This window comes from Zonotrichia leucophrys, chromosome 1A (genome assembly GCF_028769735.1).
Source record: "Zonotrichia leucophrys gambelii isolate GWCS_2022_RI chromosome 1A, RI_Zleu_2.0, whole genome shotgun sequence".
Classification (NCBI taxonomy): Eukaryota; Metazoa; Chordata; class Aves; order Passeriformes; family Passerellidae; genus Zonotrichia; species Zonotrichia leucophrys.
In genome coordinates this window covers 24,102,447-24,129,770 of record NC_088170.1, presented here as the reverse complement: position 1 = coordinate 24,129,770, position 27,324 = coordinate 24,102,447, and the positions used below count along the sequence as shown (strand labels likewise).

At 40.7% G+C, this 27,324-nt stretch overlaps 1 protein-coding gene across 1 annotated transcript in view; it reads left to right on the top strand.

Moving 5' to 3' along the window:
* Positions 1–27,324, top strand: part of PTPRR (protein tyrosine phosphatase receptor type R) — a 138,765-nt gene that overhangs the window by 82,058 nt on the left and 29,383 nt on the right. Inside the window, exons 6-7 of the mRNA XM_064701941.1 lie at positions 3,078–3,340; positions 26,005–26,191. Of these exons, the coding sequence (XP_064558011.1) occupies positions 3,078–3,340; positions 26,005–26,191 (450 nt within the window). The remainder of the gene's footprint in view (positions 1–3,077; positions 3,341–26,004; positions 26,192–27,324) is intronic.

Genomic DNA, 27,324 nt, shown 5'->3' with positions numbered 1-27,324 from the left:
GGAGGAGGATAACTCTAGAAATCTCTTCTTCTCTGCTCTCTGTTTTGGAGAAGAGATATTTTGGTCATTACTGACTATTTAACTGGAAAAGTATAGAAAACGCTGGCTGTCCTTGTCCTGGTACCACAAAATATTTTCATTAATGACCTGGAATGCATCAACAATATTGGAAATTGAAAGCATTCTGTATGACAGTATCAGAACTTCAAATATTCTTCAGGTGCCAGAGAAAAGATGGGAAAGAACAACAATGCTGCTTGGCAGTGACAAGAGCTGTAATCATGTGCATCAATACAATGTAGGAGATATGTGGCAAAACAACAGTTCTGTAGGAAAGGTCCCAGCAGTATCACAGAACAGTATTACAGAAGTAGATAAGGAGATAAGCAACATCAATGTTGCAAAAATACACTTCTTACCCTGGGATATATACATGAGGATATGATCTCTAAGGTCTGAATTCTACTCTGCTGTGGTAATTTGGTTGTCATGTCTTACTCATTTTCCATTGTCTCTGTCCACCACATTTGCTTAAAATTTCAGGCAATTATAGGAGGAAGGAGATGCAAGAGTGATCAGAGACACAGAGGACATGAAATAATTTGGTTTATTTATGACAGGGAAAAGGAGCAAGCAGAAACATGATAGTTCTCAAACATGGAAAGATTTCAAAGGCTGTTGTAAGGAAGAAGATAATACTTTCTCCATTGGGGACTGGAAAAGGGAAAAAATTTTTACAAGGTGATTTGGCTGACTCATTAGAAAGATCTTTGCTATCACATGTGTCACCAGACCCTGGTTTGCATTGCTTGGGGAAGCTTGGGAGTTTTCCCCCATTAAGATTTTAGGCAAACATCTGATTATAGGCAAACATCAGAAATAGTTGAAATAGGGTGTAGCTGAAGTTACACCCTATTTTAGGGTGTGAAGTTAGGGCAGAGGTCAATACTAGTAGACTCCTTGAATTCCTTCCAGATGGAATTGCTATTATTCTGTAGTCTTTTCTGCAGAGATTCCTCTTTCTGTTCCTCCCAGGTCCAACCTGTATCTTTACATGTGCTACTGTTTAAACTGCAAATGGACACTGTCTCAAATTTTGCCAGGATCTGATAATATATGAGTATGTCCAATTGTAAAGCTAACAAACAACTCATGTTTGCTTTTTATCCCATTTAATGTGTGTCAGAGTGGCAAATTGGGTTGGTCACTATATTTTTGGCCATTTCTGGATTTTTTACTTTACTTTCATTAAAACTCTTATAGCCCTGTAACACTTTCTGAGGAAAAGTGTTAGTGTTTAGATCAAATGTTGTTGGTTAGATTTTTTTCAGTTTCTGCTAGGGTCAAGCTATCTTTTTTTCCTAGAGTCTTAATAATATATTATTAAATAGTATAATAAATAATACTTGTCCACATTTTAGAAGTCAAAACCATAATTCCTTAGGTCCTCAAGAAGTGAAACTATGTCAAAACATATTAGTGACAAGAAGGTATGGTGAGCATTGTCATGGCCATGAGTCTGTGAGCTGCTTATCTGCTGGTTATCAGAAACAAATTACCTGAAAGCACTCACTAGAGAAAAAGACAGTAAAAATATTTCAAGTCCCTCTTTACAGGTACTAGCGCCCTTGCTTCACAGGTACCCCTGAGAGGACTTCTTTTTCTGCAAAATTATGGGAAAGAAATCTTATCCTAGTAATTCTAAACCCTTCAGAATGAACAGATGGTTTACCTAGCCAAGTCTTGTTTTTGTGTATTGCTAATGACATTAGGTCAGTTCCCAGCTAAACCTCTAATGCTAATCCTTGAACAAACAAACCCATCAGGTATATCTAGCCATCACTGGAAAGCTAAGGAATGATAGATCTTAATGTGGTGCTAGCAGGGGCAACAGCTGTCAATGAATTAGCTTGCAGAGAAAAAAAATGTTCTGGTCTAGGTTTTCTCTTACTCAAGGATCCAAATCAAATGCTTTACAGGAACAGATAAAGCAAAGTGGAAAGTACAAGGGTATCTGCAGACACCTTCAAAAAACTGTGTAAGTGCCTTCCATCTCCACTCGCAATATTTACAATTCGTATAAATTTCATAGCTGGTAAGGCATGTTTTGAAAATGGAACAGCTATAGCTCAGAAATTGTTTTTTGTATTGCCCTCCCAAGAAATAAGATATGTTAAACAGGTGCAGCATGGGTACCTCTGGAGTGACATTACTGAGCACAAGCTACCTGCCTGCCCTCATCAAGCCAGGGTTCAGCAACATCAGTGTAGAGTTTGATGGAAGAAGATCAGTACAACTTCTGCTTTTGTTGCACATTCCAGATGTTCACATTCATAAGCAATATGTGGACAGATAATCCTGGTATTACAGTGTGTTCAGAAATCAATTTCTTGGTGATTGCAAAGCACACTTTTCTGAACAGATGGTTAAATAACTTCATAGGCCACTCATCACTTCAGCTTTATTTCAGAATAGTTAATGTTTCTCTCAGGATATTGGAACCTATCCCTACCTGGGGGAGTATTTCAGAGTAACAGCAGCCTACTGTTACCAAAGTGACCTAGTAAAGTTACCCTGTTTAACCACCAGCTCCATGCCAGATGAGTAAGGGCTTCTAAAACATCTGCTCTAAAACAAATTGAGGCTGCTGTAATTAGAGACTTGTATCTGGCTAAATCATAAACATTTATTTTATTTTGTGTCATTGTCTCTCTTGTGTTAAAATGCTTAAAATCTCTTCTACAGTTACTGTATTTATCAGTATTTCCTTCTTCACAATATCTTCTGTAACTAATCTCCATTCTGTGTTATTTGCTCTTTAAATAATACTACTGCAGGTATTGCAAATAAGTACTAACTCACAGTGAGAACTGTTAAAATCCCTGCTGCCCACGTGTACACTGCAGTTTATGTAATGGGAATGCTTATCTTGTTGTGGGAAATGCTGTGTAACACAACTTGTGACTTACCTCCTAGAAATGAAAGTCACCTATGGCAATCTTCTCCAGCATTTGTGATACCTTCCTTGCCTTGTTTACCAGGCAATTGAGATTGAGCTGTCCTCTTTATTTCTGTAGGTTCTGTACAGATTAAAGGAGAAGATCCAGTTGTCACTAAGGCAAGAGAAGGAAAAGAAGCAGGAGATCCACCTATCACCCCTTCCCCTGCAGACATCTCAGACTGAGTACAAGACCACCAACAGCATGGTCCAGCCTCAAGAGGCTCCAAAGGTTATCAATGTTGTAGTGGACCCTCAAGGCCAATGTGTTCCTGAGCTCAAACCTCCCCTGTGTGCCAGCCCATCTCCTTTCAGAATGAAACCTGTGGGACTCCAGGAAAGGTAGGACGGTGCCTGGTGTGCTCAGGATTAATTCTGCTTTTTTATACTTGTCCTTCATGATTTCATATGTTTCTCTTCTGTCAATGAATGGGAGACTTTACCATATGGACATCTCAGAAATGGGATTTTGGTGTGTTAACATCTATCTCCCAGGTATTCTCTCCTTTCCTTTTCTTTACATATGATCAAAGATTCAGGTCATATGAAAATGTTCAGGTTTAGGCTGAGATTAACTACATTAGTGGCATTCTTTTTGCTGATTATATTTTTCCCATACTCCAAAGAAATAATTTTTTTTTCATTGGTTTTGCCTGTTTTGATCCTGGAGATCCTGAAAGAGAGTTCAAGGGCTGGTTATGTATTGTCAGCAAAGGACATTCTCAGGGAGTCCCTAGCACCTGGAAAACTTAGAAGTATTTACACCGAGTGCATTTAGCAATCTTATACAGTGTTTCCATTATCACCTTTGGACATATTTTTTCCTTAAATGCAGCTTTTCGTGGTGGTCGGGATACTGTGCAAAGTCTACAGGCTTTACTAAAAGGAAGAAGTGATGAGTAATGAAACCAACTCTTGTGTGCAGTTCCTCAGAAATGCTTGGGCACCAAACCCTGCCATTCATTGCGCCTTTCCAAACTGGGCCAGTGTTCTTTTTATAAAACTAGTTATTCTTCCCATAAGAGAATTCACACTGACATCTGTCTCTCCTCTGTTAGAAACCTGTATAATTTCTTGTCTGATGGCTGCAGGCTGCTTTCATAAAGCATCAGTGCTCTGAATAGCTCACATAGCATGCAGCTGTGCAAGTGAACTCTGCTGCCCCGGCACAGACGATAAATGAAAGAACAGACGCCATGCAGAGACCAAGCAGAGCCTCATCTGTGAGGGCTCTCAGCTGAGCTGTAACCCTGATTCAGCTTCAGCCATGGGGATTTCAATGGCAGAGATTTTATCAATGGATTTATGACAGACAGAGCTCAGGGAGGGGGATTGATTCTTCTGTGACTGAAAGAGGCTTAAGGGCAAAGCTGTCATAAAATATGTAGTGATATCACTGCAAAAAAAAAAAAAAAGGAGTGGAGGAAGCAAGTAAATACATTTTGATAGTTTCTCTCATTCCAGAAGAGCCTTAAAATAAACCCAAAAGCATAAGAATCACATAGCTAATTTATAATACTTAATATCTAACATAGCATATGCAATACCTGAGAGGGATCGAGGGAAAGGAATTTGGAGAGAGATTTCGTACCTAAGGACAAGAAACTTTTTGTACATAAGGAGAAGAAAGTTTTCCATTTCTCAAGCAAAGAAAGTAAAAACCATTGATTTAGGATATTAAGTTCCACTACAGATAGGAATTTTACACTTAATTCTCCTAAACCTAATTACATCCTTTGGAAGGACAAAGTTCTGAGTCAGATATGACAAAATGGACAGCTGAGATACAAAGAGAAAAAACTAAACCTGATGTTTGACCAAATAAACCAGACATTTAGGTTATTACTAAGGAAAAAGAAGTTAAAGGAATTGAGCACTTCAGTTTCTACTGTAAAAGAACACTAACAGACTTGTGAAAAAGCGAAATCCATTGTGATAACACCACATTGTGCAGCTCTTTTTTGCCATGTTTAACACAGACTCTATCAGCCCAAGTTCACTCCTAAGAAATGGTTGTTTATTTCAAGCTCAGTGTACAAAGGTCTGGGGATATGAGGGAGAGAACTTTAGGGAATAGTTTATCTTCTGTTCCTCTGACATAAGCAGCTATTATTATGTGTATTTCTTATTTATTTACTATAACCTTTACTATGAACAAATCTGTATGCGTTCTAACACTCAGCAGTGTTGGAAGCAAAAAGCAATAATGCACTGACACGTTCTGCCTCAGATTTTATCTAGTGACTAGATAACTGGTCAGTTGAAAACTCCTCTCCACCTTTCTGCCCCAAAAAACCCTTGCACTAGGCAGCCTCGGGCCATCCTCATTACCTTTGGGAGGAGTGGACCTTACAGTATGGATCGGCCCACTGCAAACCATGCTCAAAACAGTTACTGGCAGCCCTTCTTCTGTTAGTATGGAGTGAATCAAACCTGGAGGTCCTGCACTACTCATGGCACAGCTTTAGGGCACCCTTTCAATAATTTTTGCTATGCTGATTTTGGTTTCTGCCAGGGGAAGAAGCTCTTGGCAGGCTAGAGTGGATATGGGGGCTCCTTGACAAAATTAGCATGGAGATTCCTTTGGTCACATGGTTTGGCAGTGGTTCCTGAGCTGTATTTTCTAACCATCCAGACTACTCCCTGGTTTCATTCCTTAAGAGCGATCCATAGTCCTGAAATGTCTCGTGTGATCCAGACCAAACTGTTCCTGGTTTGGGCCACAGTTCATTGATTTCTCTTTGAGCACATAGTGAGCTGTGCATAGTCATCTAGGTGGGAAGTCTGTGACAATCTCTCTGAAGGATGGGGACAGAAAAGTCGGATAATGCAACCTGATCTAGTTGAAGATGTCTCTACTCATTGCACGGGGGTTTGATTAGATGACCTGAATAGATCCCTTCTAGAAAAAACTATTCCATTTATCTGTGCCTGCCTCTCAAGTTCTCTTTCCTTTGTACACTAGGACCTGCTTTGAGGAACTACCCTTGACAGGACAAGGGGTGGTGGTTTTAAACTAAAGGAGGGTAGATTTAGATGCGATGTAAGGAAGAATTTTTTTTGCAATGAGAATGAAACACTGGCACAGTGTGCCCAGGGAGGTAGCTGATGCCCCATCCCTGGAAACATTCATGGTCAGATTGGACAGGGCTCTGAGCAACGTGATCTAATTGAAGCTGTCTCTGCCCATGGCAGGGGAATGGGACTATGTGACCTTTAAAGGTCCCTTCCATCCCAAAATATTCTATGATTCTATGATCTGAATGCAAAAATATAGCGGAACTGATTTTTCACAAAGCACCACATCAGCCTCTGGCTCTCTGAACTTTTCCATTTTTATTTGGAATAGCACTGGCCAGTACAGAGGCAAAAAAATTGTTAAAGGACTACTGTGCATGGATAAAAATATTTCTGGGAGTTTGTCCAGCTTCTTAAAACATGTTGTGCTTCTGAATACTTGAGCTAAGTCCATGAACATATTTTTCTGTGTATGTGGAAATGCTGTTACTCAGCTATTTCTATAAGACACACCTTCTCGGCAGATTATTTGCACTATCAAATGTGTGAGATGCCGCAGTTTTTCTGCCCCCTACTCGGGGCCGGTGCCTTGCGGGATGCGGCTGTGCCGGAGCGCGGGGACAGTGACACCTAGAGCCGGCGGGCAGCGCGGGGACAGTGACAGTGACACCTAGAGCCGGCGGGCAGCGCGGGGACAGTGACACCTAGAGCCGGCGGGCAGCGCGGGGACAGTGACACCTGGAGCCGGCGGGCAGCGCGGGGACAGTGACACCTAGAGCCGGCGGGCAGCGCGGGGACAGTGACAGTGACACCTGGAGCCGGCAGGCAGCGCGGGGACAGTGACACCTAGAGCCGGCGGGCAGCGCGGGGACAGTGACAGTGACACCTGGAGCCGGCAGGCAGCGCGGTCACCCCGCGGCTCCTGCAGCTCTCGCGGCCGGGCAGGCGCTCGCACACTGCGGGAGGCGAGGCAGCTCCCGCGCTCCCTGCTCCGCTCCCGTGAGACTCCACCCGGAGTGCTGCATCCAGCCCCAGTGCCTCCAGCGTGAGAAGGACGCTGAGCTGTTGGAGCAAGGAAAGCCAGGAAATGATCAGGCGGTTGCAGCGCCTCCCTCATGAGGACAGGCTGAGGGGCTGTTCAGGCTGGAGAAGGAGGCTCGAGGGAGACCTTACTGCAGCCTCTTGATACTTGAAGAGGGCCTATAAAAAAGAAGGGGGCAAACTTTCTGTTCAGGCATGTTGCAATAGGATAAGGGCCAATGGCTTCAAACTGATGGAGGCTAGGTTTAGATTAATTACGAGGAAGTAGTTTTTGAACATTTGAGGTCAGGTTGAACTGGACTCTAAACAACCTATTCTAATTGAAGCTTTCCTTATCCATGGAAAGTGAGTGGGACTATGATGACCCTTAAAGGTCTTTTCCAACTCAAACTATTCTCTGATTCTATGATTTTCCTAGATGCTGCTCATGGATGTATGCTCACATGCAAAATGTAGTTTGGAAAGTGGTGGCCAAGAGTAGAGGGTGGACTCAAGGTGTGGAGGTGACGGGCCTGTCAGAACAGAGGCACTGACCCCTTGCTGTTACCATTACTGAGGCAGGCCAGTGAAGGGCTGTTTCTTCATAGCCTCTGTGCATCTCCTGGATCATTCAGTGCAGAATGCTTTGAAGCTGTTTTCTTTTTGTGTGCCCACAATGGCTGCACCTTTGCAGCAAAGACCTTCTCCTCTGGCAGCCCACATGGTTCTGTTGCTGACCAAAGGAGCAGGAGAGCTGCTGTTCTCCTGTGGGTGTGTTTGGTGATGAGCTGTCACAGTACCACAGTGCCAGCACCTGACTTTCAGATGCAAATAATTATTTTCTCTTCCATGAGCACATCTGTGAATACTGCATCAGTGTTTACTTTTCTACTTAGGCTTTTATAGGTTTATATGAATAATATATACTCTTCCTTCAGCAGAATAATGTTTCCTTTTATTCTGTTTCTCAGCCCAAAATTCATGTTGATATGAATGGTCCCAGCCAAAAGCAGAATCTGGTGAAGTGGAATGTGGTATTTTAGATTTCATTCTGAAATATCAAGCATTGAAAATTCTTAGTGCAAGCAGTGAGTTGTTAAATTACAGTCATGGTAGATATAAATACAAATGTTACCACACCAGCACAGTATTACAACAGGGTTAACATTTTCTGTGGCCACTGCAGCTGTGAGTTTTAGTTCCAGTGTTGTTTGTGACTAAGACAACTGCATTTTAACTAACTAGTGGACAATATGATGTTTTGTTCAAATTAGTTACTGGGCAAAGATACATGGAAGAAAAGAAAATGTGGAAAATGTCTCCTCTACTCTGTGTTGAAAACAAACAGTGTTTTGGAAAAATTTCTCAAGCATTTGTATTCCATTCTAACCACAAAATCCTAAAACTGGCTATTATACTTAAGTAATCAGAGGGGAAAATCACAGCTCTGTGTTTTCTTAGTCTTTTACATATTAATCAGAAACTTATTCTGTCTAAAAGGAAGAGCTCCTCATGATCACTATCAGGATGCCAGGGGTTTGCAGGACTCATTCAGAACAGGTAGTATTTTACATGTGCCTTGTGCTGATTTTTTTTTTCCCCTGCAAATATACACAAGAGAGTGAAGATGATGATAGAAAACAGTTTGGCAAATAAAGCAAAATGCAGCAGATAAGTGAAATAATAAACCATTTAAAAATGTGAAATAAAAATTATGCAATGGTATAGAGGAACATCTGTGACACAGGAAAATAGGAGATACTCTGTGAAAAGGAAGAGCTAGCAAGAGCAAAACTTGGAGGGGAGAGGGCTGCTCACAGGCATCATTCAGCAGAATGTGCAACCAATTCTGCAACCTCTATGGAAAATCAGTAGGCATCAGCATAGAGAACAGTACGGGGACAATCACCTGAATCAATCAATTACTGCTCTCTAAAAACATAACAGATGAGTGAAATTTGGCTTGAACTCTGACTGTGAGAACTCTGTGTGATGTTACTTTTCCCCACAAAGCAGAGCAAATGCTATGCCATAGCTGATAGACTCTCCCCAGTGAGATTTCTCTTACCGTCCTGAAGGTCCCTGTAAACTGGCAGCAGAATTCTTTCACCAGTTCTAAGAAGTGTTCAGTACACATGCAGTGAGTACAGCTCCCTGTAAATATAATGAAACAAAGTTCATATAACATGCATTATAAAGCTAAGTGCACTTCTCTGTCCACTTCCTTGTAACATGAGAAAGAGAGATATTCTAGTGGGAAAGAAAGGCAATACATTTCTTTATAATATGAAAAAAAAAAAAAAAGATTCAGATAACCCATAGGAGTCTGTGGAACTCAGTGCCAAAAGGTAAATTTTTAAACAGGAATGTATTAGTAAAAAGTGCATGCACAAATAATGAGAGCAATTATTATTCTCTTTCTGTCTTCAGCATCCTTCCTCAGAAACATCTTGTATTTTACATCTTTACAAAGAAAATCTTGTATAATTTAGGCTTCAGGTTTGGAGGTGGTAACAAATTGCTTTTAATATTGAAAAGTGTTCTCTTTTCTCTTTTTATTACTCATTCTGCATAGACACACAAATTATTAAACTATAGTTTCAGCGTCTTAGGCAATTTCTGTACACTGTAAATTGCCATCTGGATGACAAATACCACAGATGACAAATACCACAAAAACTAACTCTAATACCTGTTTTCCTTATTTTAGAATGGCAGCATTCATTAAAATGAATCATTATCTTAACAATACAGTATCCTGAATAAAACCTCATAAGAAACATTGGAGCCAGGGTAAAGAACCTGATGTGCTTTTTTCTTCATTAATATAACCTCAGCTGCACCTCAGGATATCACTGTTCAAGCACATCTCCGCTCTAATAGATGAGAAAAATTTCCAACAATTCTCTCTGTTCTGATTATTAGATCACAGAGCACAGTTGCTGCAAATACAGTTAGGGTGTTGCTGATCCATTATGATTTTACAAAACTATCCATTATGAGTCATAATTTCAAGTAATGCTCAGAGGGTAGCACCTTCCAGTTGGGCTACTGTAAACATGCCAGATTTTGTAGTTTATTGCACAAACATGGGAACTTACTTAACATATTTACAGGAAGGGGCCTTGGATTTCCTGGCTAAAATAAAGTAACTTTGCATAGATTTGGAGGATAAATTTTCCCTATTGTGTGGCGCTGAATATGCTTTCTGCATTCTTCGTTTAAATCGTAGGGATTGTTTTAGGAAAATGTCAGTGTAATTGTTTGAAGCAAAACTATGTGCCAACATGGAAGTGCAAGCTGTGGAATGGTTTTAAGGTGATATCCTATCAGAAGGAATTTGCAAAGCACCAGGCACCAGTAAACTGAGTTTGAGGTGGGAGGCAGGAATTTCTGTGCTCTGATCTGTCTCTTCTACCATCTCCTTAGAGCACTTTGGGCATGGCACATAAATCTCCAGACATATTCCTAACCACTGGATTGAGGATGGCTGGATGTTGTGTCCATCTGAAGAGATGTAACAAAGATAAGAACAGTAGAAGTCCTACTTGCTACTATTTGTTCACATCATTTAAGAAGAGTGAGAGAATACAATTACAACCCCCTCATACACACACTTTCTGAAAGACCTAAAAATACATTTCTCTCATTTGGCACCTATATTCCATTCTGGTCTGTAAGATCATAGAATCATAAAATGGCTTGGGTTGGAAGGTACTTTGAAAGAGATCTAGTTCCAGCCCCGCTGTCAAGAGCAGGGTCACTTTCTACTTGGTCAGGTTGCTCAAAACTCCATCCAGCCTGACCATGAGCACCTCCAGGGGTGGGCATCCTCTTATAAATTCAATGTACCCAGATACACTTATAGCACTAAGGCTGTGTAGCAGAGATTGGTTTGTGTCCATATTGCTAAGCTCTCTGCCTCTCGAGAAGCAGGGCCTGGATGCAGACTTCCTCCTGGGAATGGTTTGTGTGTGTGCTCATTCCCAAACCATAAATTGCTTTGGAGTGCTCTTGTTGTCAAAGGCTAAAAACAAAACAGGGCTGCAATGATTGATATGTAGCACTGTCATTCAGTGCCTGGGATTGTTTTCCTGGCACTGTGATTTTTTTTTCCCAAGATGTAGCTTGCACATGTAGTGTGCCGTGGGTGTGCAAGGGGACCAATCCTGATTGAAGCAGTTGCTTATTGCCTTTTGTGTAATTGTCTTTTCAGTGCAGGGTCTCCCTGAAGCCCTGCATTGTGGCTTCCCTCCTTCTCAGGCCATCTCAAGTAGCTGAAAGCCACGCTGATTTCTGGCACCTGAAGTCTGGGTGAAGAATAAAAGCAACGACCTTGGGCTGCTGAGTGGGAGAAATTAGTCTAAGTAATGGGGAGCATGAGGTGGGATTCAGCTTCCAGGGTCTCCTGCTCAATGCCCATGAGGTCTGTGTTGGCATGTGGATTCATCACTAGAGAGAGAATAATGCTGTGCCCCCAGCCTGCATTTGTGGAACATTTCTGTGAGTGCACAGAAACTCTAAAACTTTCTGCAAGTGCCAGAACTTTGAGCTGCATGAACGCCTGTTCTGTCCAACCCATTACAGACGTCTTTGCTTATCTGCAGTGTAGGAAGAGGGCAGGAATGTGAATTGTCCCCTTTCTCTGGAGAGGAAGTGAACTCAGTCACCAGCCTAACAAAGACCCTCTAAAACTTGTATTTTAACTATTTGACTCCTGGCTGGTTGAGAAGCTGTTTTGGTTGTGTTTAGAGCTCTTTGAAACAAAACTCTGTGGGAGTTGTAATCTCAATAAATAAATGCAAATAACTCTGTACCATTGCCCAAACTTACACCCACAGTTCATTTCCCCATGTCTATGGCACATCTTAAAATTACTTCAGATTAGTGTGGGTGGATGGTGGGTTTCCACTCCTGTTTCCATCTCTGATTTCATTTGTCCCACATCCCTTTTTTTCTTCCCTTGCAAAAAATATGCTTTCCAAGGCACATGACTCTCACTTTTGGGAGTGGTTAATTTAGGCAAATTAGCCTACCCTTGTTTAGAGAAATTCTTGTGATGCAGCTTCATGGCCCTCTGCTCTCATGTACAGAGGAATGCTCTGTTTAACATATGCACTCTGTGCTTACCCTTGGTTTTGCCTTTACTGTCCTCTGGGGTTTAGTCAGGAATTTTATGATAATTTTATTGTATTCCCAGGTCTCTCATCTGGCGTTTATTCTTGTTACTCCAGTTGCTACTGGTTTTAGCTTGTACACAGGAAACCACAGTGCCAATCAGTGTCGTTCCCAAGGTGACAGGAAACCCTATTTGGTCGGATGTTGATTGTGCTTGTCTTTGCGGCTCCACCCATCACATTTTCTTCCTTTTTGGCTTAAGTTAAGACAAATTAATCAGTGGCTGCCATCTGGTAGACAGTTTTGGTGGGTTTGCAGGGATTTGTCCAGCTGATCTTTTGAAAAGTCACACAAGGGAAAATATCCATGTTAATATTTAAGTGCTTCTTGAGCCTGGAATTTACAGGGACTGCTGTTGCCCTGAGCACATGAGTAATTTGAGTTGTGTGAATGATCCCCTTGTCTTTTTGAGCAGCAGTTTTGGATCTTTAAGTGCTGTTTGGAAATCAGAGAGTTAAATTCTGATGCAGCTTTCCAGTGACTGATTTCCTCAGCTCCTCTCTGCCTCTAATTTGTTTCTGTGCTTGACCATCCAGACATGGTTTCTGTGACTGCTTCACCAGCTGTCCTAATGTGCAAGCAGAGTGGGACATCTGGGAAGGTGAGGAGATGCACATTAGCTGGACTTGAATGCTCTGAGCACCTTGTCTCAGCCCTTAGCAGGATGTGTCCATCTGTGACATTTGCAACCTAATATATCACCTTTTCACAATGGTAGGTTGGAAGTGCTGTGCTAAGGGACAAAGGCACCAGCTTCCTTATGGGATTGGTTTGTGAGCAGGAAGCATCTCCTGAGCCCTTCAATAGTACCCACAAGTACTGGTTTCAGCCAAACAACATAGAAGGAAGCATCCGTATCAGATATACAGCATTCTGATATTTAGAAGGAAGGTTGATTTTTCACATTTGGGGTTTGTATAGAAAAGTTTCCTTGAGTGTCCACATTAATGTCTGGAAAAGACTAATGCTTTTAGCTTAAACAAAAATATTCCCCTTTCCTCTTGTTTTGGAATGCATTTATCTCTGTTCATGGTATTTCTTTTACAGGGCAGCCTAACGCTGAACAAAGTTCAATTCCCCTTAATTTAAAATGTTAGGAACAGACAGAGAAAACTCTTAAAGAAAGAAAAGAAAAAAATCAAAGTGCCTCCAAAACTGCAGTGTAAGATATCCAAGTATTTATTTGAATTGCAAGAATCCATGTGCTGGGCAGTGCTTACATCCATCTTATCTTGTAGTTATCAGTTAACAGTCCAGGCTAAGAATCTTTTCTTTGAGTGCAATCATAATTAATTTTACTTCTATGCTGTGCTATGAGAACTCTTCATAATTATGAGAGTTGACTAATTATACTACTTCTTTTTTGAAAAATCCAGTTCTGGATATTCAGCAGAGATCTCTTGCATAGTCAGAGCTAGTATGTACAGAAAGCTTAACATTGGTAGCTAGCAGAAATGTCTCCTGTGTGCACATACACCTTTGCTCAAGGAATACTGCATGTAAATCTCTGGGCCGGGGTATTTCTCAGCTCTTGCTGGAAATTCTCTTTAGCATTCTCTCTGAGAGCCTTGGTCACAGATCAGGATCCCTCTGTGCGAGACTCCATATGTACACAAAAATGCAATGTTCCTCTGTCCAAGAGACTTACATTCGAGACATCAGACAAAGCAGTAAATGCATACAGGCAATCAGATGTGCCTCAGCAAACAGAGAAGCAACAGCATCATGGCAGAGATGAGGATGCCCAAAGTATACCATGAGAATGGCTCAGCCAAAGAAATAGTGCCCAGAGGCAGAGCTGATTCCATGCAACACTGACATTTCAGCCAGGCTCTTGCTAGAATTGTCTGCTTTGATACCATCACATCCAAGCTAATGCAACCATTTGGTCAGGCTTTGAATCTTAGCTGAGTTTCCAAGACATTTCAGGAACTCTTTTTGTGATTTTCGTACTAAGACAAGCGGGACATTAATTGGTTAAGTGTTGCAATATGTGTTGCAAATCAGTGCCTATCTTCATGAAATACCTTACTTTTGAACTCTCATTTCTCTAACCAGGGGAGTCTGTAAGAAGCTACAAAAGTGATATTTCTTTCTGGGACTTTTCCTCATGCTCTCAATCAAAGAATGTACTTTGATGCTTAGCAAACAGAGAGTATTGTTATTAATTTATGGTATCTATAATTATCCTTGTTATGTTAATATTGTGATTTGATAACACGAGCAAAACAGAACACAGCAACTTCAAATGACTGCTCAAATATGCGATAGGCATCAGAAAGGGAAGTAGTGTATATAATTCCCACACAGAAAAATGTCGTTAAGTACAATGTTTCTCTAGGGAATTCAGTCCCGTCCCAGTGCTTCAGGATGACCAATGGCAGCTCCCTGGAAAACTGCTGCCAGCAAGAGATGGGGCTGGTGCTGGGCAGGAGGCAGCTGAGTTTTCCCCTCTGCCAGGGCTGAGAGACTCTTCTGCTTCCCACCATCCCCTGACAGCGGCATCTCTTGTTTTTGAGATGTCTCAAATCCTTCCTGAGTCATAAAAAATTCCCCTGGGAGACTGCTGCATAGTCCAGAGGCTTTCAGTTCCTTTCTCTGGATTTGATAGTGGATCTAAAAGCACGGTCTTACATTAAGAGAAAACAATCAGAATGGCAGAAAAGTACACAACGGTTAAAAAATGCAATTTGCATGGGCTTGTTTCACTCCATACTCTGTTTAGCTTGTTTGGTCTCAGTGGATTTATAGACGTATCTGGGAAGAGAGTTTGACCCACAGAACACAATACTGAATGGGTTTGCAAAAGAAGGCAGCATTGTGAAAAGCAGAAAGCTGGTATTGTAATTAATCCTCAAGTTAATTCTGTAGCTACAGAGAATGCATTTGCAATTTACTGATAAGAGTATAATGAAATACTTTTTTTCTTCTTCATCACAAGGATTTTCACAAAGGTAGATGGTTTCAACAACCCTCTAGTCCCCATGTATAATGTTTACTATTGCTTGGCTCCCAGCTACAGAGCTCATAATCCAAGGTCAGTGCAGAGGTCATAAGGTGGGCTAAGAATACTGGAAAAACTACAGAAGGGAAACACCAGCCACAAAGATTGGAAAGCACCCTTTGGTTCAGAACATTCTAAAGTACAGATTGGCAGAAGATGGAGAACATCCTGAAAATAAGTAACAGTATTAATGAAGTAGTCAATAATTCCTGCTTGCTTTGTTCTTACATTCTTTCCCTAAAACTCCTCTTTCTATTGAAAACAGGATACTGATCAACCTTTAGCTTTACAGAATATACCAAATTTATGTTTCTACATTGCTTCAATGTATGTTAGCCTGACCTATATTACATCATCAGCCATATGAAGCTCTGTGTGTTGGAAGCATTTGTGCTGAGATAGATGGAGAGGAGGTCAGGTTGGGAGTGACTTCAGTTTATCTTTCAGATATGACTTCTCTCCTTTCTCTTTATTTCAGAATGCAATGTACATTTAGAGGAACACTGCTTTTGTCAGGATCCTCACTTTTCTCTCCTTTATTCAAATTCATAGAAGTAAATTTAAATCAAGCTGTTTAAGTTTCTAAATGCTGTGAGTCCTTTGCTAATAGAGGACTGACTGTGAATCTGAAGCAATTGTTATTATGTCACTCCAAAATTTTTAATCTGTGAAGGTGCATCTGAGAAAGAGTAGATCAGAAAGCGTTTGCTCTGGCCTTCATCTCCGGGCACAGGTACAGATGCATTTCCCTGTTCCAGAGTCCTGCCTGTGCAGCCCCCTATAGGAATGCCTCTGATGAAGGCAGGTGGTCCAAGGCCATGGACTTCAAGGGATCTGCTGAGCTCTGTAGAAAAGAGCTCCAGATCACTTACCTGTCAGTTCCTCCTCAGCTTTTCAGCCCTAAATGGGACTGCACAGTTTGGCAATATTTTTTTAAAGGTCTACCTAACCTCTGAAGTGCCAGATAAAGTACACCTTGGCATGCACACATTTGCAGCTCTCTTCAAAGCATTTAAACGTTGCTCTGTTTCAAATTGCAAGCCTAAGTAGATTTCCTAAACTTTATTTTCAAAGGGAATGCAGGCACTTTTCACATTAATACGCTTGTTTGAGCAAGTCTTCCCATAGAAATCAAGGCCAGAAAGCCAGACTATGCCAATGGATCAAGAAAAAAAAAGCTGGAAAGAGAAAGGTTTATATGTAAAGCTTAGGTGTCGGGTCTGGAGACTTTAGAAGCAGCTAAGGAAAGGGCAGATCCAAGAGCACATATACGGGTCCTGTCCCCAAGAGCTTAATCAGTTCATTGTACAGCTTAGGTTCATGAGTCACCCTGGGAATGGAGCTGTGTTCCAAAGTGGGTGTGCTCCAGGATTTGGGCTGTGCACAGGCAGGCTCAGGTGCTTTGCCCGCTGCGTGACCCAGCGGAGCCGCTCTGCGGGATCCCTTTGGACACGTCCGTAGGTGGCGCAGCTCTGCTGTGCGTCCGGAGCTTTTGCACTCCTCAGAAACTGCTGCTGTTCAGTCATTTCTTCAAAGTGCACTAACAATTCATTTGTCTGCTTAGAAATCTTCCGTGTGACACTTGCAGCAGTTTAAAGATAATGAGGACCAAGTCAAATAAACAAGGAATGTGCTTTTTTATTATCTTAAGGTTGACAGGGTGTAGTAAACACCTCTTTTCCCAGATGTTCCTTCCTGTCTTTCCCAAATGGCGAACTCACCAGGAAAGAACTCATTGTACTGATTAGCCTTCAAGTCACAATAAAAAATAATTTTCTCCTACTGATACTGTCTGAAGATACTGCCCATTTACATTTAGAATATTCCCGCCTATGTCTTTTTCCAGGTCAGCTGGTTTTGGTTAAAGTCTCAAAAGAGTACTGAAGGACATCAATATGCAAATTGATTATATATTTGCCTGTTTGGATGTAAGGGTTGTAGATTATATTCCTTAAATGAGCAGCAGTTGCAGGATGGAAGTAGAATTTGTGCTTAAGAGATGAATTCTTATGGAATACATGAAGCTAAATTGATTTATCTAAGGCTCCTCCTTAAAAAAAAAAACCTTTTTTTAATCTAAAATAGCAAAAAAGATCCATATTTCATTTATTTAATTATAGACCAACTGAATAGCAGAAAATGTCAGTTAAGTAGTCTTAAAAAAAACACTTCCTTGAAGCTATTTGCTGTAGTGTTGCGCCTCTCCATCCTCACTGATTAGTTCAGTTTTCCTAGATAGGCTGTTCTCTGTATAATGCAGACAAGCACCCTCTGGCCATTATGTTCAGGAAGAAGTGAGCCTTGCATGTTCTGGGAAAAGTAATCTGGCTTTGCACCTGGATGAGGTCTAAATTGGCAATGGTGGCACATACAGCTTCTCCAAGGTCTCACAGAGGTACTTTTGAACTGGAAGCATAGAGGGGAAACTTATACAAGTATGACAAAAACATTTTGCAAATTGCTTTTTTTCTTAATCTTTAAACAAAATATACAACAGACAAAATATGTGAGTTTTTTTTTAACAGTCCATGCTGGCTTATCCTAAATAAGTGCATTATCTGAGCTCCTTAAGTTGTGCATTTATTTAATATCTGCAGACATAGCAGTCAATTATTATTACTCTCCATTCTCTTTTCATTTTTCCTATTCTTTAACTCCTTTTGCCTATATTCATTGTAGCTTGGTTTAAATTAGCATGTGCATTAATCACAGAGAGAACAGGTCATCCAGTAAGTTTGTGCAATGAGGTCTCCTGTATGAAATAGAGCAATGCTGCAATGCAAGCAGATAAGAATAGTAATAAACAATACCACATTCAATTAAAGCTCTACCATGTAAAGGAAATTAACCACTAATTGGTAAACATTTGTTCGGCTTTTGGAATAAAGAGCTCAAATAAGCACGACAAATTAGCATCTTCATTTATTTTTGCTTCTGAACATTGAACTCAATTTTCACTCATGCTGCAGACACATATATGTAACTATGAAGCAGAAACAGAGCTTTATGTTGCCATTCAAATTTTATTGAAGATGTAAGTTTGCGTGACAAAATGCAATTTGACTGTAGAAATAATCTACAGGAAAAGATGGGAGGCTGTTTAAGCTTTGCATTTTTGAACAGTCAGTTCCCGTGGCTGAGCAGCATTGCCTTATCGAGGGCAAAATAGGAGTGAATTGGCAGAACATTAGAAAGCCTGATTAAAAGAGGGAAAGTTGAAACTACACTCATGTCAGCTGTTTTCCTCTACAGGATATTGAGCCATTCCTGTCCTAACCAGATACTGATTGCTTAAAACTTAATCCAGAAGTACTTGTCAAAACTGTTTCCTCAGCTCATTCTGACCTGCTGAGCTGTGAGTAGATCCTGAGAATTGTTTGCAATTTAGTGCTAGATGTATTGGTCTCCTCTCCCTCATGGCTGTGGGAACAAGATCAGACCCTCTGGAGAGAACATGCACTGCCTCCAGGTCTCAAAAAAACTATTTAAACTTCATACCTGAGGCTCCAGATCTGTTTCTGGGGACTCAGAGAGATGGAATATGCTGCCAGGTGATTTCTTATAGCTGGGACGCCACAGAGGATTGGAAGTCTTGCCTCACAGCAGCCATATATCCCTCTTCTTCTTCCAGTAGGTACACAGCTTACTGTCATCATTTCCAGACCCCTTCTTCAGAATCAGAAAACATCAGGATTATGAGTGACAAACACAGAAAAAAAATAAAAATACAACACTGGAATACTGCGAGGAGAACTGTGTGACAGAGCAAACATGAACAGAAACAGCAGACATTCTCCTCAAGAAGATGCATACTTCATATTATTGCCTTTCTTAGAGTCCTGAGCTTAAATATTTTCCATCTCTGGCTTTCAGGTGATAGGTATTAACTTCAGTGTTATATCCAATTAGCTTCTATAAATTAGGTCCTTGGTTTGGTGAGATGGGGCTGCTACTATTCAATTGATTCTATCAATTTAGACTGATTGGTCATAATGCAAAGTAAATTCTGGTTTGGCCTTGTTAGTTGGTTGATCTCAACTTCTGATTTTTGAGTACTTCAGTTTGGGGTGTGGTACAGGTTTGGTTTGTTGAAAATGTTGATAACCTCAGATCAGAGTAGTTCCTAAAAGCCGCAGCTCTTGTTCAAGTAAAACCCAGAATTGTTAGCAGTAAAGCAGAGAGCATTTGGGAAGCTGAGTTTTCATGGTGGGTCTGCCAAGCATCTGTATATCAGTGCTTCATAGGGCACCTGGGAGTGTAAAAATTAAAAGTACAGTATTGGCAATAAATACTAAGTGCAAATATTTATGCGTTAGGATGACATTCACATACTTACCTAAATATTTTTACTTCATTATTTTCTCAAACTAATACTGATGATATTGATTAACCTTTGTAGAAAGGAAAAGTAAATAGGAGGATAATTACATTAATGGGTATTGTATATTATCAGAACTCATGGGGTTTTGTATTAGAATATTCTTTAATATGTGCTGCAACACAACAGAAAATGGAAAGTTATGAGCTCTACATTTCAAGGAAAGAATGTAGATGTAAGAAAAATGAATCTTCATATTTCAAATTGGGATGTTCAATAATGGAATTTTATTGTATTCTTAGAGGACTTGTTTGAGGTATTATGCTGATGCTCAGGAGAAAATCAAGAGATTATCATACCCATTAATGTAACCATACTCATTCACCCCTACTTTCACAAGATATCCAGTAATATCAGCAGTACATGGTGGATATAAATTTCAGTTTGGCAAGTACAGAGCAAAAATCATATATATGGATTTTGGAAAAAAATAGAAATTGTTCTTATGCATTAGAAGCAACTACTTAGTAGTACTGTGAATGTTACTTTAAAACCTATCAAATTATTGCTTCAAATGAGAGTCATCTCTTAACTTTCTCAGGACTGTCTGTAATGGATATTATAAATCTTCATTTGTGAAGAAATGTCTCAGTTGTTTATTAGATGATCCATATTACTATTTGCCCAAGGCAGGAAGAAAACATCAGTCTCTTCAGTCACCTGAAAAAATTATTTTAGCTTCTTTGTACTTCTGCTTTTCTACTTTTCCTTTTTTCAATGCTGATTTTTCTTGATGAAGTCAGAGATTCCTATTTTTATTTATTTTCTACTGGTATAGAAGATTAATAACAATCCTTTTCTAATTTACTGTACTTTTCACACTTCACTGGCATTTTACATATCACATTAGTTCATCTACATGACCATGTTTTCTTTTAGCTATTTTGCTAAGAGCAGAAAGAAAGCCGAGAACTGTATTTTTCCTATTGTTCTTTTTTCCAAATATACATTTTTGTCCCTTTGAATTGCTCTGCTGAAACATGAAACTAGGTATGCAGGTGGAGTTTGGCAGGAGTAAGTGTTGGAAAGGCTGTACCTAGTTGTGCTCTCCCAGCACAATTCCAGCAGAGCAAACCCCACCTGAGGGCAGTGCATTCGCGGGTGAGATGGACTGACAGACCCAGGATCCATGGCTTGGCCTAATCCCTGAGCACCAGAGGAACAAAAGGCACGGGGGGACTGTGGTGCTTTTCCCTTCGGCAAAACGCAGGGAGAGCAGCCCTGTGGATCCCTGGTGCAAGCGGGATCTGAGGACCCAGAGCAAGCTGCATCCAGCTGTGTTCCCCGTGCTAATTGATGGCTTTATTCGCCACACAGCTGGCCCAGCTCCTCCTGGGCTGCAGGGCAGCTCGCCCGGGGGGGCACAGAGGAGGCACCTCCCGTGTGTGTCCCTGGTGCTGGGTCACAGGGCAATGACTCCGAGAGGCGGCAGCCATCGCCGCTGCTTCCAGAACGGGACACAATGGAAGGCCGAGGCTCAGGAATCTGGGTGTTGCATTTTTGACAAGTGCTGAATAAACATGTGAGTTTAAAGGAATTATTCAGCTCAAATAAACAGCTGGGAAAACGTGTGGGGTAATTGGATTTCTGTGATCAAATCTGTGGCTTAATTTTAGGGTCAGGGAAGACTGGAAATGACCTCACTAATGTTTAATAGGGCTTTAGTAACCTGGTGTCCCTCCAAAGTGGACAGGTGGAGCTTCCTTTCAAGAATTTTCAAACAAACATTGCTTTTTAAAATTTTAATTTTATCATGCCTTGTATTAAAATCTGCTTCTATAACTGTATTATTTAAAATACTCTGGTGAATTCTCATCAGTGAACATGTTCCTATTATCCAAGTGAAAAGAGATCTTTGAGTATGTAGTAAGACTTCCCTCTGGGATTCCAGACAATACACAGACACAAGTGGTTTCCTGATTCCACTTATTCACGTACCCAGTGATGAGGTGAGTGTCCCAGCTGGTGGAACTTCAGAAGAATTAGTCTCCTGATAATTTTAATATAATGTTGCACAAATGTTTACAATTCCTCAGATTCCTCACATGGTACTCTTCCCCATTAAGACACAACCTCGAGAGGATGCTGGGGTAGGTGTATCATAACAAAATCTCTTATTTGGCCCAGACTATTCCCATGGGAAACATAAAGAATATAAAGTTATTTAAAAGAGGAAAAAAAAGCTTGGCCTGGAGAAATAAGGGAAAACCCATGTGTATGGGTCCCTTATTCTAATTTGAAGTGGAAAATACCAGTCAGGAGATACATATGCACATATATATAATGTATGTATATGTGTATCTCCAAGTAAAATGAGCTGTCTGATTTGAAGTGTCACTGGTCAGATTGTGATTTCCTTATTCAAAACTTAATATAGGCAAGCACTAATTACCAAAAATGGGCTTTGTTTTAGGTGGTACCTCCTTGTTGCTGACCTTGTGCAGTCCCTCCTAGTAAGGTGGAAAAAGGGGAGCTCAAGGGTAACCTCCTTCCATCCAGGCAGTAAAAGAGAAGAGAATTCTTTCTTTCCATTCTTTAACAGGGAGTGAGGAATTTAACTATTAGAGGAACATTGAGAATCCAGAGAGTCTAGAGGAGGACCTGAGACTATAAGCATCTTTTATTAGAGCATACAAACACGTGATGGTTCAGGCCTCCCCTCATCTTTCAAGACAATGCAAAATGTTCTGTTTTCAGCCCTGTTTCTCAGCATAAAGAATGCAATAAAGAAGTCTCTGTGATCAATCTAATATTTGTTATAGCATTTCTAATGTATGTAAACATTATTTAAAGAATTTTATTAATTGAAGAATAATTCTTCAAAAAGGTTCTTTGCAATATCCAAATTTATGGAAGTATTACCTTTAGAATTTTGATCTATTGTTTGTCTTCTTATGAACTACGAAGAAGATTGCTTTATATTCAGTTTTTAGTCAATGTGTACCTTTAATGCATTAAATATGCACCTAAGAACTGGTTCTTCTTTCCAGATTAAGTAAGATCCTCAAGACCAGTGTTCATCAATAATCCCCATAAATGGTAAAAGCTGTAAACTCACAGTTATAATTAGATCAGGTATATTTTTTGTTGTTGTTAAAAAGGAAATAGCCCTGTTGCCAAGACTGTCAGTTATAACAATGTAAAAGCCAAAGAAAATATTAACATTTTCACTGTACTTTGTTACTGGACAATGGGAATACTTTTCCTCCATATTAGGAAATCCCAGTAGGCTCTCCCAGAAGTATGTCTGAATCTAAATTGCTACCCATTTCTCAAGCAAAGGTAGCCTAAACAGGTTTGGAGGCATTCATTGCACAGCTCTTCTGTGGATTTCTGAATGGTTTTCAAAAGACTGGATTTGCAATACATGCACTCAGAGCCACCTGTTTTAGGGACTGCCTTTTTCCGTGGAATAAATTGCTAGTCGTGGTCAGAAGAGGTGCTTGTGTGGAGGGGTTTTGTGACAGGTCTAACAGGATGTTTTCCTTGAGGAGTGGTGTGGAGCTGGGAACTGATTTTCTCCCACAGTCTGGCGCAGGCCCCAGGGAAATGGGATAGGCGTATGAGACAGAACCCTCCTGTAGGGTCCAGCTGAGAGCAGCCACCATGGTGTGCCCACTTCCCAGACTATCACAGCTCTGAATTTGGGTGTGAGTGCTGGTACTGCTGACTGGGACCCCAGTACCATGCAGCCTGTGCCACGAGGCACAGAGCACTACTAGTAGTCTGTGCATGTACCACTTACCCGTCGTTTTTTGCTTAGGATGCTACTTCCCTTCTGCCTACCTTCTAGCACAACTAGCAGAATCATACCCCACCCACTTCCCTGTGCCAACAGAAATTGTCCCCCTCTGCCCCTGGAGGCAGCCAGACACCCACTGCTGACTCACTGTTACCATCTGCAGGCCTGGGCAGCAAAGCTCTTGTTGCCACCCACCTATCACCTAAGCCAAAACAGGCTTGTGAACAAAATGACACAATGTGAGATTCACCTATTCCACTGGGTGGTCTTGTCTCTTGGACATTATTTCTTTATGCTTTGCTAAGTGGCAGGGGAGTGACTGGAGTAATTTCTATTCATGTAGACTGACATGATAGAAATAGTTTAATTTAAAATAAAATTACTGAAGCGTCTGCTGACATGTATGAGGTTCAACAAGGTGAAATGCCAGGTCATGCCCTTGGGTCACAAAAACCCCTTGCAGCTCCACAGGCTGGGGCAAAGTGGCTAGGAATCTGCCCAGTAGAAAAGGATGTGGAGGTGCTGGTCAACAGGAGCTGCACATGGCCCAGCTGGCCAAGAGGGCCAATGGCATGCTGCTCTGTGTCAGGAGTAATGTGGACAGCAGGATCAGGGCAGTGACTGTCCCTCTTCACTCAGAACTGGTGAGGCCACACCTCAAGTCCTGTGTCCAGTTCTAGGTCCCCCACTACAAAAAGGACATTGAGGTGCTGGAGCGTGACCAGAGAAGGGAAATGAAGCTGAGGAAGGAGAACAAGTCCTTTGAAAGGGTGATGAGGAAGCTGGGGATCTATAGCCTGGAGAAAAGGAGACTCAAAGGAGACCTTAATGCTCTCTACAACAACCTGAGAGGGGGTTCTCCCAAGTCATCAGGAACAGATAAGGGAAAATGGCTTCAAGCTGCACCAGATTCAGGGTGGAAGTTAGGGAGAATTGTTTCACTGAAAAGGTTGTCAAGAACTGGAATGGGCTTTCCAGGGACGTGGTGGAGTCACCCTCCCTGTAAGTGTTCAAGAAACAATTGGACATGTCACTTAATGCTGTGGTTTAGTTGGCATGGTGGTGCTCAATCAAAGGTTGGACTCACCAGTCGTGGAGGTCTTTTCCAACCTTAATGATTCTGTTTCTATAGCAGAAAGGATTCCCCCAACATTAGTAGCATTTGCCTCACAGATACTATCAGATGATGTCTGTATTGTAATAATATGTGATATTGCTGTAAAAGGGACAGTTGTGTCTTAACATCCAGTGTTCAGAGAGGTGTGTAGTCACACTCTCCCAGCAGTTCTCCTGCAGATGACAAATGCACACAACCAAGCTGAGTTTCAGCAGAAAAACTAGAACCACTGGAAAATAGATTACCCAGTAAATAGTTAATCACTGGCATATGGGATGTTACAAATGGGCAAGGTGTAGAGTTGTATACTGATCTGGCAGGATGGCTATTAGGAGAGACTTGAGACAATCTTATGTTATGTTTGTCGATATCCAAGCATGATAAAGTAACGAAGAGTTCAAAGAACTTCCTTGTAAACACACCTTAATGGAGAGCCAATAATGTACCGAGGTAGGAATCTCACTGGTGTTCTCACATCTCTATCTGTGCATAGCTGCTTGGTAAAGGCTGACTGAGCTGGGCATCTGTAGTCCAGCTCATCCAGCTGAATCTGTCAGTCTTACAGGACTGATTGCTGCTTAGTAAACACAAAAGCTTTGATAAATGCCTATAACTTTGTGTTTAGTCATCACAGTTTGCAGACCATGGATTTTTTGCAACCAATATGCCTAAAGTTAAGGGTCAAGTATATAATATTTGATTGATGGGTTGAAAATAAAAAAAAGCCAGGTGTCTTAAGTATTGTTTTAAGAAAGCCTCAAAAAGAAAAGGGCTCATACCAAGCCCCATACGAGTGTGTTCTATTTTTATTTTCATGGCTCAAAGTTGTTATTGAATCCAACTTTATTTTCCTGTAGAAATGGGAACGTTATGAATTTTATAGTAAAAGATGTATGGCATTTCCAAATGGCCCCTTTTAAGTCTATGACCATTCCTTCTCCTCAGACACAGATAATTTATTGTGGTTTATTGTCTCTCCCTTCCCTTCTACCTAGCATAAGACATTGTCTAATGTCTTGGTAGTCCCAATGTTTATACTGCCTTTCACTTATTTCTGCTGTTTTTATAAAATATTCCTGCTCCATTATGTATATTTATATGTATATTTAATTTCAGTAAATTCTTAAACATGCACCTGACATAACTCTGAATTTATTTCACACTGTTCTGTATATCAGTTAGAAATATATGCTCTATACTTTCTTCTGTGAAATATTTCTTCTTTACCAAGATACCACTTTCGCATTTTACATTCGTAACAATAAAGTAGCATATAGGGAGTTGTTTCTTCTTTTAAGAATAATTCAAATAGTTGCCCCCATCACACATTTTTGCAGTATAGGTTGTTAGATTGAAGAAGTAGAATGTCCTTGGTTTTCCATCGGCTCAGTGGTACCAGTGAAACTAGTCTTGCAGTCTTTGCATGCCCAAATCCATCAGTGACTGTAGAGAAAGTGAGGGTGCATGAATAACTCAGGGCCAGCTTCATGAGTATGGGATTTACAGTAACACAGATCTCATATAACCATTGAATTATTTTCTGATGCAGACGAGGATCCAACGTCTCACTGACTTTGGATATGAGCAGCTTGGGAAGTGTTGAACCTTTCGTTGCTGTGCCAACCCCACGAGAAAAAGTAGCGATGGAATACCTGCAGTCAGCTGGCCGCGTCCTGACACGGCAGCAGCTTCGAGAGGCAGTGGCATGTTCTCATTTGCTTCAGACAGAATTCATGGTGAGTTTAACAACACACTTGAAATGAGGATTTTTGACATAAGTGGCACAACAGGAACTGTGAGGAAAAAATATTCGGGCAACACCTTAAAGTCAAGGTACAAATTGTTTCCAAAAGGCAGATTAGATAGTTTCAAGAGGGTGTTTTATGTTTTTGCACTAAAGACAGAAAAGTCAGTCAGTTATATCCATGGACAATAGAGATCCCTCTTGGTCTGAAGTCCCATCATAGATGGGCTAAATATTTTATGATAGAACTACAGTGCAAGCAGTCAGAACTGTAACACTGTGACAGTTTCAAAGAGATCATAAAGACTATGATGAAAACACAGTCAGAAGTGGAGATTTTTTTTATTCCCATGTAAACACCATGTATGTTTGCAATTTGAGCACTAAATTTTTAATCACCGTAAATTATTTTTTGGAGCAGATAGGGACACCCACAGTCCCTGTACAAAAGGGACTTTTATCCCAAGGTCCGAAATACCTTTAACAAGCATGCCATACAGAAGCCTAATATACTCAAGACAAAAAACCCTGAAGTGTTTCACAAGTGTATTTATTAGTAAAAAGGGTAAGAATCTAAAATGCAGAAAGTGGCCAGGTGGAAAAAAGTCAGAGCAGAAAAACTCAGTCAGGGAAAACACATTACAACACATTACTTGGAGAAGACCTGAAAAAGTCTGGTATTGCCAAACACTCAGATGAAAGAAGTTGTCAGAAAAAAATGAGACCTTTTTACAAGGGAAATAGAAAAGAGCTTTAACTGAAGCCACTTGAATGTGAAAGCAGAGTAAGGCAGGACAAAAAAGGTTTTGAATTTAAAAAAAATCATAACTTCATGTTTAAACAGATCAAAAGCATGAAGCTTACTAAAGGATACAAAGATCAATTGATGATTAAAATGGTATAAAAGTGATTTGGGGAAGTTGAACCAGTAGGTGAGGAGTGACTCCATTATTTGCATCTGCATCGACCTAAGAAAAACTTTGGAAATTTCTTTCATCTGTGGCAGGGATAGGCTCAAGCAGATCTCTAGAAGTTCTGTCTGATATTGAAACATTAGTGGAAGGGATTCTATAACAAGTCGATAAAATTAATAAAAGTAAGTTAATAGTCACCAAGAATCCTAAA